The sequence below is a fragment of the Chiloscyllium plagiosum genome, chromosome 13, assembly GCF_004010195.1.
Source record: "Chiloscyllium plagiosum isolate BGI_BamShark_2017 chromosome 13, ASM401019v2, whole genome shotgun sequence".
Classification (NCBI taxonomy): Eukaryota; Metazoa; Chordata; class Chondrichthyes; order Orectolobiformes; family Hemiscylliidae; genus Chiloscyllium; species Chiloscyllium plagiosum.
In genome coordinates this window covers 11,289,970-11,304,641 of record NC_057722.1, presented here as the reverse complement: position 1 = coordinate 11,304,641, position 14,672 = coordinate 11,289,970, and the positions used below count along the sequence as shown (strand labels likewise).

General features: G+C 42.8%; 1 protein-coding gene across 1 annotated transcript; it reads left to right on the top strand.

The window, feature by feature from the left end:
* Positions 1 to 166: 166 nt before the first annotated feature.
* Positions 167 to 13,402, top strand: map6d1 (MAP6 domain containing 1). Its single transcript, XM_043701860.1, has 3 exons — positions 167 to 967; positions 9,691 to 9,916; positions 12,970 to 13,402. The coding sequence occupies exons 1-3, from the start codon at positions 411 to 413 to the stop codon at positions 13,051 to 13,053; spliced, it is 867 nt and encodes a 288-aa protein (XP_043557795.1). The 5' UTR covers positions 167 to 410; the 3' UTR covers positions 13,054 to 13,402.
* The last annotated feature ends 1,270 nt before the right edge of the window (positions 13,403 to 14,672 follow it).

The window sequence follows — 14,672 nt, the reverse complement described above, 5'->3', positions numbered from 1 at the left end:
ACCCTGGGATTTGTGAGTTACGGGGATTGGTGGTTAAGGGGTTGACATTGGGAGTTGGGGTTAGGGGGTGGGATTGGGTTTGAGATGGGGATGGGGTTAGGGGGATTGGTGGTCAAGGGGAGTAGGCTTGGGCTGGAGATTTAGGGGGCTGGGCTGGGTTGGGTTACACGTGAGCTGACTTTCCAATGCAGCATCTCAGCGACAGCGCAAGGGGAGGAGAGCGGACATGCGCCGGCTCGCTGTGAATATTGCGGATCTGGATGCGCTGATGGAGGAGCCCGCTAAGGAAGCTCTAGCCGGGTGAAAGCGGCCGGATGGTGCCGGGGAGTACTGCGGCCGGGGCTTTGCAGTACCATTGCTCGCTGGGCTGAGGCAGGAGCTGGGAGCCGGGAGCCCGCCTGGCCGGCGCTATGGCTTGGCCGTGCATCAGCCGCGTCTGTTGTCTCTCTCGCTTCTGGAGCCAGTTGGACAAATCGGATCTCTCGGTGCCGCTGACTGTCCAGAATTACTCCGAGGTCATAGAGCAGGAGGTGAGATCCGTGGCCCAGCAGGTATCTCCGGACGCGGCCCTGCCCAGCAACCCTCCCGAGCCCCGAGGGACCCCGGTTGATGTCCAGGAGTCGGTCTCCAAGCACGACTTCAGATCCTGGAAGGTGCGCAAGGAGGCGAGCTGCAAGCCGAGGCGGGAGTACCAGCCCTCCGAGGTGCCCTTCTCCAGCGACACCCAGTACAAGCTCGACTTCAAAGCCTGGCCCATCCCCAAGAAGGAGAATTACCCCTGGCTGAAGGCCGGCCAGGAGCAGCGGGCCATGCCCAACAGCGTCAGCGCTCACACTCTGCACCCCTCCGAGCCAGCCACAGACAAGCAGCAGAGAGAAACCAAGCTGCAAAACCATCCCAGGGAACCCGTGCACAGGCACACCACGGAGGAGCAGATCAGACCTGCGGTGAAGACCACCTCCTACAGGTCAGTGCTGTGCAAGGCCACTCACTCCAGACAATTTGTGTTGACCCTTGGGATACTGTTCTTCAGTGAGACAACCCCTTGGTTCATCGACCCTTTAAAGGCTCGTTCTACTGAGCTGAATTACTTCTACTGAGATTGTCCATTCTTCCAGATGTAGCTTAAAGTGTCTGAAGCACATCTTACTGCTGGGAGATAAGGTTTTATGATTAACACATTTTAAAAATCACATCTAACCGTTTTGGATTATGTCTCCCTTTGTTCAAATTAGATCTTCTGTTCAATTTGTTTTATCCATTATCAGATCCTCACTGGCGAATTCAGACATTTGTTTCAATTGGTCATAAAGATATATGAGGCAAGCATGAGCTAGACTGGGTAACTCCCCAGGCCCACTGTGTATTGTAACAAAATGTAACTGTCATATTTCGGGGTTTGCTGTGGTGCTCCATCTAAATCAGGAGTTCTCAAATTCCATCTCCATCAAGAGATAGTCTCTCCCTCACCCCAATCAGGAGTTAGTCTTCCTCACATCCATTCCTCCCATCTCCTGCTAAACTAGGTCGCAAATGTAGAACTGATCAAGCTAACAGAGCACAGAGGTGACATTAATGGAGGAACAATGCCAGAGGGATAGTCATGGAGAATTTTAAGGGAGTTTGTTGGATAAAGCAGCGTTAACATGATCAAGATTAAAAAGGGATTTAAATACTGTACAAAGATCAGAATTTTATCTGGAAGCATTTTGGGCTAGAAGGTAATGTGGCTCAATGAGTGCAGGGTTCATGTGTAAGTGAAACATACTGCACTAAAAGCCAATGGTGATTAGGTTGAGTTGAAATTTACAAAGTAAGGATAAAGGGTCAGACAGAGGAGCATTAAAGGAGCCTATTCAAAAGACAACAAAGCTGCAGATGATTATTTGAACGGCAGCTGAGCTGAGAGAGTGGCAGAGGTCTGTGGGGGTGAAAGTAGACAATCTGACCCAAAATAGGCAGACGCTGTAATCTGTAGATTAGGGATACCAAGGCTACAAACAATCAAGTGTAAACGAAAAATTGGCAGAGACATGTTAATTCCTTGATTATTGCAGGCTATCTTTTATTAATGTATAACTTGTGAAAATTATGCCTCGTCCAAGGCTGATGTTTGAACAAGCAGCTCCACACCATGGCCAGTGGACAAATTGAGCAAGCTGATGGGGTGGACAGGTCAAGTTCTTGTCAGAAGAAACCTCAGTAAGCTGCTGAACTGCTTTCTATGGACAGAACCAACAGCAACTGCTGTATACCAGCTTTCAGTATTTCAGTTGCTAATAGATACCCATGAGCGGTTATATAAATAGCAATAGCAATGCATATCAAAAGGAGAAAGGAATAAATGTACAGAGGGAAAATAAACATTGATTAACAGCATGTGAAATATTGGCGTAGAGAGTAGATGCCTTCCTTTTTAATATCCAGTGCAGCGGTCTTATTTTTTTCCCCAAAGCATCATTGGGCCTTTATTAAAAATGTCCATCATTATCAAACCTAAACTAATGATGCTGATCTTATACTCTGATAGGAGACTCTGGTACTTAAAACCAGTAATTGCAGCTTTGTGTTCTTTGTGCTATTGAGGCAGTTTTGAAGCATGCTGCTCATTCTTTGGATATCTGACCTTCCATAGGACATTGATGGATTAGCAAGTGTTCAGGGAAACACAATTAGGACAATTCTAGAACTTGATGAATAACAAAGTAACTCACAAAGGGATAGGCAATCAGCTTTTGGTTCTCATTGTCTCTTGCTGTATTTATGTCTCCCTTTCATTGTCTTCCTCATGTTTCTGTATTTACAGTTTTTAATTTCTCAGTTTCACTCTCTCTGTCTTTGTTACTCTCTCAGCTTCACTCCCTTCCTCTGTGCCACTAACTCCTTTCACTTTGTCTTCACCATCATTGGGTCTGTCATCATTTTCCCTGTTTGTACAAGGAGAACTTGATGCATTGACATGTAACTTGTTTAATAAGCTCTGCCTTGTAACTGTTGCTAGGTCATTTTAACTCTCTCTCTTACTTCAGATACATCTGTCGGCCACCAACAAAGACACACATCTGCTGTGCAATACTCAAAATTATGACAATTGCATGGATCTTCTTTGAGTTGTTTACAACAAAACTGAAAGATTTTTTTAAAGTCAAAGTCTTCCATTGTGTTAAGAGGACGTCCAAGCGTATTAGTGAAGAATACACAAAGATTAGGTCTCTTGTAGTTTCAGGTCCCACCTGACGTGGCTGTGTGTCACAGCAGTTTGATTTTTACAAAGTAACTACACCAAGACTAGAATGCTTTGCTGGAGACTGTGTTTACAGCTTGTCATGGAGCTTGCAAAATCATTTTTAATAATTCTTCCTAGTGCTGGCTAGCTCTTTCTATACACACATAGGTAAATTTAATCTGTTCAGAGATTCCCTTGCACCCCTCTGGAGCAAGTGAGATTTGAACGTAAGTCCCCTAACTCTGAGATAGGGAAACTCCCACTGCACCACCAGAACCCTGGCGGGTGAGATTAATTAATAAGTTAACCCTTATATACTTGCTTGCTTTACCTTCTTCCTTCAAATATCAGGTATTTAACATCCATTAATAGAACCTATGAGATACTAACACGTTTCACTGAGGAAAATCAGAAGACAATGTTGCAAATTGGTTTCCTCATTATTTGATGCATTATTTACAATTCAGTATTGGAAAAGCAATGGAACACAGCACTGATAGATTGCAGCTCATTGTACTGTTGACAGCTCCAAGCTCCAGAGCCAAGAAATCTGATTCACTGTGTAAGATACTCCACAGTCTCCCATACAGTGACAATGAGGGGGATAGAGAATAGACAGAGCGATACACAGTTCCAGATACATGAGCCCTGATTATAACTCATTGATCAGATATAATTCATTAAGTTAGATGAATTCATTAAATTGAGACTCACTCAAATTCTTACTATTCATGTCTGGCTTGTGTTAGAATCAGGGCTACAGGTTGTCAGAGAGACACAGTCAAAGTAAGAAAGATAAGGAGATAAAAACATTCCACTTATTACACTTGAGTCATTCCAAACAGAATGCAAGTCCAATGGTTTAAACTACAATATTGTAGTCTTCAACCCAGCATTGGAACTGTCTCTCCCATCTAAGTTAAGTCTCTGCTGGCTCTCTGGTAAACCTCTCTTTGTCTGAGACAGCTGCTGTGTGCTGGTCCTGGGGAAACAGTAGTGGGAACTGAAATCATAACAGGATTGTTGGGTTATCTATGAATAATGATTGAGCTGTTCTGATAAAACAACAAGTACCTCCTTGTATTTGGGAATTGTGACAGCATCAAAGGCTTGTACTTGGTATTTGCATTATCCTTGCTCATTTTCCAGCAACTGCAGCTGCTGTATAGCGTCTCTGAAACAGTGATCATTATAAGCTCATTGTTTTAAAGGGATCGGACTACTGTCAACTTGTCCCAGTATGGCTTTCTGTATTTCTGGCAGCACCTATAAAATTACACTGTGCTGAAATGGTCAAGTACAATCGCAATGTAAAATCCCAGAAGGCTACAATTCACCAATGTCCCAGATTGCCCATTAAATTCCTGTATTTATGCCAGCTTTAATTTCTACCACAGATGTCTTCAGCACAGAAAAAGGCCCTTCAGCCCATTGTGTCCAGACCAGTTTAAAACAAGAACAGCCATGTAACTATTCTAATCCCATTTTCTAGCACATGGCCTACAGCTTTGTATGCCTTGGCATCATAAGTGCACATCTAAATACTTTTATGTTATGAAGCTTTCTGACTGTAACACCTTTATCTCCTGCCCCTTATCTTAAATCTATATCCCTGGTCATTGATGCCACTACCAAAGGGAAATGTTTCTTCCTGTCTATGTCCCTCATAATTTTATATATCTCAGTCATTCCCACCTGGGTTCCCTCTGCTCCAAGGAAAACAAGTCCAGAATCTCTCTTCCTATCTAAAACCCTCCAAGTAGTTGATGGCACAATTATAGTTGGGGTTTAAGAACTCCTGGGCGGTGATATCCCATTCCAGCCCACTTGAGGCCTGTTTCATCCCTAATCCAAGAGTATTCACACTCTCAGTGAATGTGAAAATAATGGGCTTGCTGGGGCCAGGATCTGAAAATTCCACCTCCCATCTTTTGAATAAAGTTTAAAACTAATGATTCATCCACCTTTTAAACTGAATGGGAAATATCCAACAATACTACCCGCAACAGAGCAGAAAAATGCTCAGTTTAAATATATATCTCCATGAACACTGCCTGAGAAAATATAAACTAGTTACAGAAAACAGATAATGTAAGATATAATCTGCTCAAATTGTCCTCCATCCCACCATCACAGGACTTTTTGCCTTGTGAACCTCTGCTGCTGTCACACATGGCAGTGCCCTGTCCAGAGTCCTCAAGAACATGAGAATTGTTAGTTAATCAGATGGCAGCAAGTTGAATTAAGAAATCATCTGTGCCCTCTTCCGACTTTGTAGGTTCCAGAGAACGTGAATCTAGATAACAATTTTCAACTAAATTATGTAGTTAAAAGAAGCAGCCTCCGGTTTGAACTAGTAAAATGCAAACAGAGCTAAATGATGGAAGTTTTGCTTTGCATAGAGATGATTTTATACCTGGAATGGACTGCCAGATAGAGTAGTAGATGCAAAACCCCTAGAATTATTGATGGCCTATTTGCATGTTGCAATAGGACTATTTTATGGCCATTAGCTTCCTTTGTTTCTTTTCATCCATTGGTTTGTGGGCATCTCCAATAAGGCTAACCTCTCTTTCCTAACCTTTGAGAAAGTTGTGTTGATCTTGAATCTCTGCAGTTTGTGTGGTATAGATAGAGAGGTTTAACATTTACTCAATGATAATGAAGGAACAGCAATACACTTACAAGTCTGGATGCTGTGTGACTTGGACGACACTTGCAGATTGTATTGTGCCCCATGTGCCTCTCACCTTATTCTTCTACTTGGTAGAGCTTATGGATTTGCAAGGCGTTATTGCAAAATCAAATCTGTACCAGAATATCAAGTGATAACTTCATTGATATTTGCTAATTGTGATCACGTGACAAATTTCTATATCCAACAGATACTGCTTTATTTTTATTCATTCAGGGAATGGAGGCTTTCGTTGAGTCAGTATTTATTGTCCATCCCTAATTGCCCTTTAAGGTGATGATGAACTGCCTTCTTGAACCATTTGCTGTAAGTACACCTACGGTGGTGTCAGGGAAGAAGCAACTCTTTGAACCAGCAACACTTGTATTTCCAAATCAAGATGGTCAGTGACTTGGAGGGGAACTTGCAGGAGGTGGTGTTCCCGTGTATCTGCTGACCTTGTCCTTCTATATGGTAGTGGTAATCAGTTTGGAAGGTGCAGTCTAAGGAACCTTGGTGAATTTATACAGTGTGTCTTGTAGATAATAGACACTGTTGCTGCAGAGCATCAGTGGAGGAGGGAGTGGATGTCTGTGGATACAGTACCAATCAAGTAGCTGATTTGGCCTGGATGGTAATGAGCTTCTTGAGCATTATTGGAGCTGCACTCATCCAAGCAAGTGGGGAGTATTCCAGCACATTCCTGTCTTGTGCATTATAGATGGTGGACACGCTCTGGGGAGTCAAGAGGCGAGTTACTTGCTGTAGGATTCCTAGCCTCCGACCTGCTCTTGAAGCTACTGTGTTTATATGTCAAGTCCAGTTCAGTTTCTGATCAATGGTAACCCCCACTATGTTGATAGTGGGGGTAGGAGGTGGATTCAGTGATGAATGTCAAGGGCCGATGTTTAGATGATCTCTATTGGAGATGGTCATTGCCTGGCACCTGTATGGCATGAATGTTACTTGACACTTTGCCTGCCCACAACACTTTCTCAGGAGAAGGCTGAGACAGTTATTTTATGTATGTTAGAGGGCTCCTCAGATTGAGGCAGGAGAAGCTGGAAGCAGGTTGAGCGCGTGTTATTAAGGAGAAAGTGAGGACTGCAGATGCTGGAGATCAGAGCTGAAAATGTGTTGCTGGAAAAGCGCAGCAGGTCAGGCAGCATCCAAGGAACAGGAGAATCGATGTTTTGGGCATAACCCTTCTTCAGGACTCCTGAAGAAGGGCTTATGCCCGAAACGTCGATTCTCCTGTTCCTTGGATGCTGCCTGACCTGCTGCGCTTTTCCAGCAACACATTTTCAGCGCGTGTTATTAAGCCAGCCATCCTTACAAGCCTCCTTCTTCCTTACTGCTGCTGCTCTAACTGATGTTTTACTTCATCCCTGATACTCTTGTCCTCCCTTTCTAAGGTGGCAGTAGCGTCTTCATGTTCAGCTGCCCTGCCTCCAGATTATGAATAGGGAGCATGGTTCACACTGGTTGCTTGCCAACTGAACTTAAACTAGACCATGTAGACACATTCTGTACATGCACTACCCTATGTCTGTCTGACTGCTATCCTACCTGTAACCTTCTAATAGGTTTAAACTGTTTTGATTAAGGAGTTCAAAAACAATGACAGAGTTATTCTGGAGAGTTGATGAGCAAGTCTTTACTGAGCCATTTTGAACTGTGTAATTGTGGTTTCTAGGCTCCCACACTATATACAAGGTGCAATGAATATCACAGCACAAATAATGTGTGAATATTACGGATAGGGTTTTGGAAACCGTAATTTACACTTTCCAACAAGATCAGTACTGCAGGAATTCTAGTGCTTGTATGCTTAAATGGAGTCTACTTTGAAACAAGAAATTTTAGTTGATATTTGGTTGTGGATTAAAATCAAATAATGTGATCAGTTTAGAACTAGTCATGGAATAATAGGGATAGGATGGGGATGGCATTGCTGCCTCACAGCACCAGGGACCCGGATTCAATTCCAGCCTCGGGTGACTGCCTGTGTGGAGCTTGCACATTCTCCCAGTGTCTGCGTGGATTTCCTCCCACAATCCAAAGATGTGCAGGTTAGCTGGATTGGCCATGTTAAATTGCCCATAGTGCTCCTGGGATGTGCAGGCTAGGTGGATTAGCCGCGGGGAATGCAGGTTTACATGGACAGGGTAGGGCAGTGGGATTCGGCCGGATGCTGTTCAGAGGGTCGGTGTGGACTTGAAGGGCCGAACAACCTCTTGCCCACTGAATCACAGAATCCCTACAATGTTGTTACACACCCTCTGGAGCAGGTGGAACTTGAGCCCTTGCCTCTTGGCTCAGAGGTTGGGATACCATCGCTGTACAAATAGACCCCTAAGACCTGCTTTTTATTTTCACTGCGATTGGTGCTGCTCATATTTCATAATCAAAGAAACAGCACAATAACTCTTGGATGTATGTCAACATTAATTGGAGAGAATACTCGACTCCTTTCCAATTTTCATTAGAGCTTTCAGGTTTGCTTTTAAACTAATTTTCCTTTCAGGCTTTTAAAACCCAAACATCACAGCACCTGATCACTATTTTCCATTTTATTGTTCTGTTGCCGGTCTTCTGTTTCTGGTCAGCTCCTTGTCCTTGTGGAGTGGAGATCAATGTGCATTTGTATAGCATCTTTTGCAGACCAAAAAGTCCCGAGGTACTTTTATCAGTAAAAGTAACTGCCGCTGAGCTAAAGAAAGAAATCTTATAGTAAATGGTTGAAATGATAGCCAGAAAAGGAGGATCTTGATGGAGGTGGTTACAGTGCTTCGGGGGTGGGGGAGGGGGAAATTAAAGTTTAAGACCTGTACAATTGATAGCACAGCATCCAAGGGGTATGATTTTTAAACTGTGACTGCGCACCAGATAAGAATTATAGGAACACCAAGGTCCTAGAGGGTTGTAGGGCTTCAGGAAGACACAGAGATGGGGTGAAGTCATGGAGAGATTCAAACATAATGATGACAAGTTTTCAAATTGAAGCATTCCTGGACAAGATCCCTGTGAGGACATTATGAATGGAATGAATGGAGAGTTATGATTACGGAGTGTGAGTGACAGCAGATCAGAGAAGCATTGAAAATTTGGAGGTCCAGATGGTGGATCAGGATCTCAACAGGAGGTTAGCTGAAGTGGAGACAGGTGATATTACAGCAGTGAAAGTAAATGGAGTTGTGAAGGAGAGGATAGGAATCCAATAGGAAATTAAGGTTAAGAACAGTCTGATCCAGAAGCAAACAAGCTGGACGGTGTATCTTGTAAATGTAGTTGGTGACTTAGTTCTCTTCAGAGAGGCTAAAATGGTCACCTTCAATCAGTTGTAAATATTGGAATGATTTGTGCTAAGTGTCATTTAAGGACAGAGTCGAGAGTGTGGTGCTGGAAAAGCACAGCGGGTCAGACAGCATCCGAGGAGCAGGAGAATCAATGTTTCGGGCAAGAGCCCTCCTCCTCAGATGCTGCCTGACCTGCTGAGCTTTGCCAGCACCACACTCTCGACTCTGATGTCCAGCATCCGCAGACCTCATGTTCTCCTAGTCATTTGAGGACAGTCTTATTCACCTTGAATTCCTAAGATGGCTGGTTTAAAGGAAGGAGGTGTGTTTTCAGTACATTGGCATACTGTAATGGCATATTCATTGGAAATGTCAGATATTTGTCAGGGCATGTCAGATGTTTGTCTGAAATGTTCATCACCAGTGACAAGCAACCTGTGGAAACCCTGTTTGTAACACACACTTGTACTAAACCCCCTCTTTTGTTCCAGACAGGAATTCCAGGCATGGACTGGAGTTAAAGTGGTCAAACCTGTGAAGATAAGACAGGTGTACACGCCCCCAGGAGACAAGATTGTCCTTGAGAGCAGTTACAGGGCTGCCTTCACAGAGGAAGCATTCCGGCGTATTGAACCACTGCAGGTTACATCCAGCAAGTCCCAGCACCAAATAGCTTCAGTAACAGAGGCTGACGACACGACAAAGACAGAGAGCTCAGTAAGTACATGTCAGTCCATTCTCATGTATATGGATTTTAATCTCCTAGAGATTGTCTTAAGTACAATTTTGCATGTTTCTTTGTTAATGGATTCCAGCTTACTTTAATTACTCAATTAAGTTCATTTAAAATTTCAACACTAGGTTTAAAAAATGGAATAAAATCAAACCAGTCGCACATTTTAAACCTCTCCCAAATTTCTTTTCCATTGGAATCAAGTGAGGTGCAAGACAAGCAGCCCATTTAGCATCACCAGAGACCCCATGAATTCTTTAATTCAGCTGTACATTGGAGCTTCTAGCTTACAAACTGGGCAAATGTTTCAGTACATTACCATGGCAGTGCTGTCTTGTCAAAAGTTCCACAACACTGGTTGAATTGGATTAGGGTAGCACTTGGTTGGGCAAAAGTCCTTAACTTTGGTAGAGATCCGTGGCTTTTTATTTGCCTTTATTCGTTCAGAATCCAAGAACTTTCTGGTGTAAGTCCAAGCAATGTGAATGCAAGGTCTGACTAGAACTTAAACAATAGATGTAATGGCATTTGTGTACGGTTCAGTCAGCTTGCAAGCTTTATAATTGGGTTAAATGGCCTTTCTCATTCCTATTTTTGAGATGGCTCTGTGAGTGAGGACTTGTTAACTTTTCATTGTAGTCAATTCCAATTCCATTTATATAGTTGGATCAAAGGATGATCCAGTTGAAAATAATTACTGTTTAAGTAGCACCTTTAACATGGTTAAAAGGTAAAAAGGTGCTTTATTGAGCATAACTTGAAAAAAGAAATTTAGCTCCAAGCCAGAGAGAGAGAGAGAGAGATTAGGGCAAATGCTGAACAGTGTGGTTCAAGATGTAGACCTTTATAGGAGGAAGGGGAGACAGAAATGTGGAGAGAAGTAGAGAGGGGCATTTCAGAGCTTCATGTGCAGAGAGCTGAAGGCCTAGCCATCAATTGTGGAGCTCTGAAAATCAAGAGGCCAGAGTTGGAGGAGTGCAGACACCTGGACAGTTAAAAAGATGGAGAAAATGGCAGAGATAGGGATGGGCAAGACAATGGGAGCATTTCAAAACAAGATTAGAATTTCAAAATGGAGGTGTTATGGATTGGGAGCCAATGTTACTCAGTGAGGACAGGGTCTACAGGGAGAATGGGAATGAGATGAGGTCCAAGCAGCAGAAGTTTGAATGAGCTCCAATTTTCCAAAGGTGGAAGACAAGAAGTAAGTTGGAGAGTGTTGGCACAGTCTGGTTGAGAGGTAGCCAAGGAATGTGTTTCAGCAGCAGACAGGAAGAGGCAGTAGTTTGACAGCATGTCCCACCCCTTTATTCACTGAGCTATCAGCCCTGCAGTAATTCACTGACAGGCTGCAAACTGTTGAGCTGTACACAAATGGAGTCATTGCCTTCATTTATATAACACTCTGTGCTGTACTGTCACTTTCATATCCTAAACTGCAGGGGATTTACAGAAATAATGGATAAACTCTCAGATAATGTCATAGCCTGATGTGATTGAAATTCTCCACCCAGCGCTGTGCTGGAGGCTAGATCAGACTGGAGTAGAGTATCTCACCATGAGCATTTTTATTTATCATCTTCACCTTTCAGCTCCAAAATATTTTCCACAGTAAATCCTGGAAGTGTGAACTGCTCATCCTGTGATGAGAACAACATGGTGCCAGGCAACTGTGAGATTTAAGAAACAAAAACAAAGTGCTGGGAGAAACTTAGCAGGTCGCTGTGGAGAGAAAAAGAGATTTAATGTTTTGAATCCTATATGATTCTTCTTCAAAAGTGAGATCTAAGAATGAGAGAAGGAAGATGTATTGAGTTCAATCTGCTACAAAAAGCGGAACAAAGGGGAAAAAGAGACAAGAAAACATTTTAAAACTTAAAATCTTTATAATCTTGATGAGCAATCTCCTACCTGAAGAAAATGAGTCACCGCAGTTTGAATTGTTCAGTATCTCGGCCAGAGATTTTAATTGGCATCATATTAACAAGTTGTTAATTCCTACTTATAACTTCCTGTGGAAGGTTTAAAACGCAATCAATGTGAAGTTCCAATACTTAAACAGATTCAATCTTTCATAAGGGAATATACTTCAGGGCTTAGACCTGCATCACCAGACATGTTGTCCATCGCAACTGTTAGTGAGGCAAAAAAACCTAACCCTTAGCAAAAAGCATTGCAGAAACCAATTCAGAAAACAGATCCTGCATCTCTCAGCATTTCTCAATGCAACTAATGAGCAGTCCTGGCAACAGAATACAGAATACTTTTGCTGACGCCTAATCTTTTCAAAAGCTGAAATGCTAAAATTGTAATTTCTCAATCAATAGACACCATTTTAAGGTTCTATTAAAAGTAACAGCTTGCTATGATGGCAGCCAGACAACAAGCAGCAGCCTGTTAGTATGTAGAATACCTGAACACTAGATTTGACTGTTTACTAATTCCAGGGTTGTTTTTCCCCAGGTTGCCTCTTCACCCTTGGCTCTTGTGGAGCTGCCAAATCTAAACAATCATGGAATGGGTGGGAGTGTACTGGAGATTGAGAGAACTATTGGGTGGTGAGATTCCACTGTTGCCCTATTTGCCCCAGCTCAGGAAAATTCCAGCTCTCTGATCCCAGAACTGGCCATTCCCTCACTGACATGACCCCTCCTCCACACTTTGCCCCCTCTTGTATTCATCAGCCCCTCTACATGAGTTGCCTCTCCCACTACATGAGTATCACTTCAGTGGGGAGTGAACCAATGGTGTTAATAAGGTGGGGGGTGGGAATTTAATGATGGGCCAGTTACATAAAGGCCTCATCTGCTTGTTCAGGTGGATGTTAAAAAAAAGTCCCCTTGCACTTTCCCGTAGAGTGAGATTATTTTGGTTATTGCTCAGTCATCTCCTATGAAACAACAATGTGTGAACTCCCAAAATGATTCACTGGCTGTGAAATACTTTGAGAATATCTGACTAGTGTGAAAACTCAGTGCAGCGGCTGTGAGGAACTACTTCACTCTCTCTCTGTAACTCTTTCTGATTTTATGCTAAGGAGCCAGTGGTGAAGACAAAATTGTCGCCATCTTCGAATTCCTCAGCGGTGTTCCAGAGCCACTCCCGTGTGCTGAATATATAAACCCCATCACACAGCCTCCCCCTCGAAGGAGCTGTCCCTTTGCTGAAGTAGTCCCGGACGAAAGGCAGCTGCTTTAAATTCCTCCACAACAAACTATGCAAAAACGAACCTTGAAGAAGAGGAATGCTGGCATTTTGAAGTGCCCCTCCGTTGAATGTTTATTTGCAATCGCCTGATAAATACTTGGCATTGTACAGTAGATGATCAGTCCCATTGGACTCGAACAAAACTCTATTTAATGTGTGAATGCCTTATCTGCATGTTGAGTAAGGAATAGATTGTTTAATTACACACCAGAGACTTGGACAACAAGCAGTAGGTCGGGCAATAAAAGCTGAGAGAAAAGTAACGTCTGTGTGAGTTTTTCTGCTGCTGTTGCTGTGCTTACGGCAAGGAGCCGCTTCTCTGTTCAAAGCAGGAAGGACATTTCTCCCACTGAGAGAGCACTGAAATCAGGAACATACCTCGGATTCTCCATTCCCTCCAGGTGAGGAGAAGATCTATGCTGGTCAATTCTAGGCTGTACTTTACAGATCCTGGGATCATTCCTCTTTTGCCTCTTAAACTGTAATCATTATTTTGAGTGTGTAAGAAATGGTACGATGCATTGACTTAATTGTATCTCAAATGGAAGAGTAATTTAAAACTCGTCAGATAAATGGACACTGCCTTGTTCCATCATGTGTTAATGGCTGAGTTTCGTAGCAAGGATTAAAGTAATAAGAGGATCAGGTTGCGATGAGTCAGATCTGTGACTGCAACGAGCTTTGATTGGAGAGTAAGCATACTCGAGGGAGTGGCTTTGATAGATGATGTGAGCTTTGAGTTTGAGTTTATGATTGTTAGGCTTCATTAAAGGATTAATGTAGCAGAGAAAGAAACTTCCTTGGGAGATGGAAGTTTACATTCTAGTTCACATATTGTAAGTAATTCTACAGAACTCAAACAAACCCCTTAATCTCTTCCTGCAAATCATCCCTACCTCAATCTCCCCACACCAACTGCACAAAGCCTAAAGCCACCAACACATCAAGTGAGCAAACTTCCAAGGCCAATAAACACCCAATCCCAAATCTTAAAGTCGTTAACCAAAATTCACAAAGCTAACAAACACTCAGTCAACTTCAACTCCCAACTATAATCTCGATTACACTTTGGATTGGGTATAAAAAGACTTGAATTTTGGGGTATCTTTCCGGCAGTCGCGCATCAACATGCTAGAAGTCACTCTGTCACAAGGTGCTCCTTGCCCATTGAAATAAAGATCAATCTTCCATTTTCTTTCCCTCTTCCTTGCAGAACGTGGATTCTAGCTTTTTGGAATTGATGAATTAAGGGCCCCAAATCGTTCTGTGCTGTAGCTCGCTGCAGTATTTCCATTTAAATAACATTCAGCTCCTCTATTGTTGTCAAAATGCACAATTTCCCATTTTTCCTCATTGTGTTCCATCTGCCAAGTTTTTGCCCACTCAATCAACCTGTGTCCCTCAGCAGACTTATGTCATTTTCACCACTTGCCTTCCCACTTTTTTTGTATCTTCCGCAAACATGGCTATAATACATTTATTTCCATCATCCAAGTCATTAATATCTATATGGTAAATAATTGTAGGCCCAGC

Bases quoted from the DNA above. Each gene is read 5' to 3' on its own strand.
- map6d1 (XM_043701860.1), top strand. From the start codon at position 411: ATGGCTTGGCCGTGCATCAGCCGCGTCTGTTGTCTCTCTCGCTTCTGG. The intron at 968-9,690 runs GTCAGTGCTGTG...CTTTTGTTCCAG, and splicing joins GTGAAGACCACCTCCTACAG to ACAGGAATTCCAGGCATGGA. The intron at 9,917-12,969 runs GTAAGTACATGT...TTTTATGCTAAG, and splicing joins CGACAAAGACAGAGAGCTCA to GAGCCAGTGGTGAAGACAAA.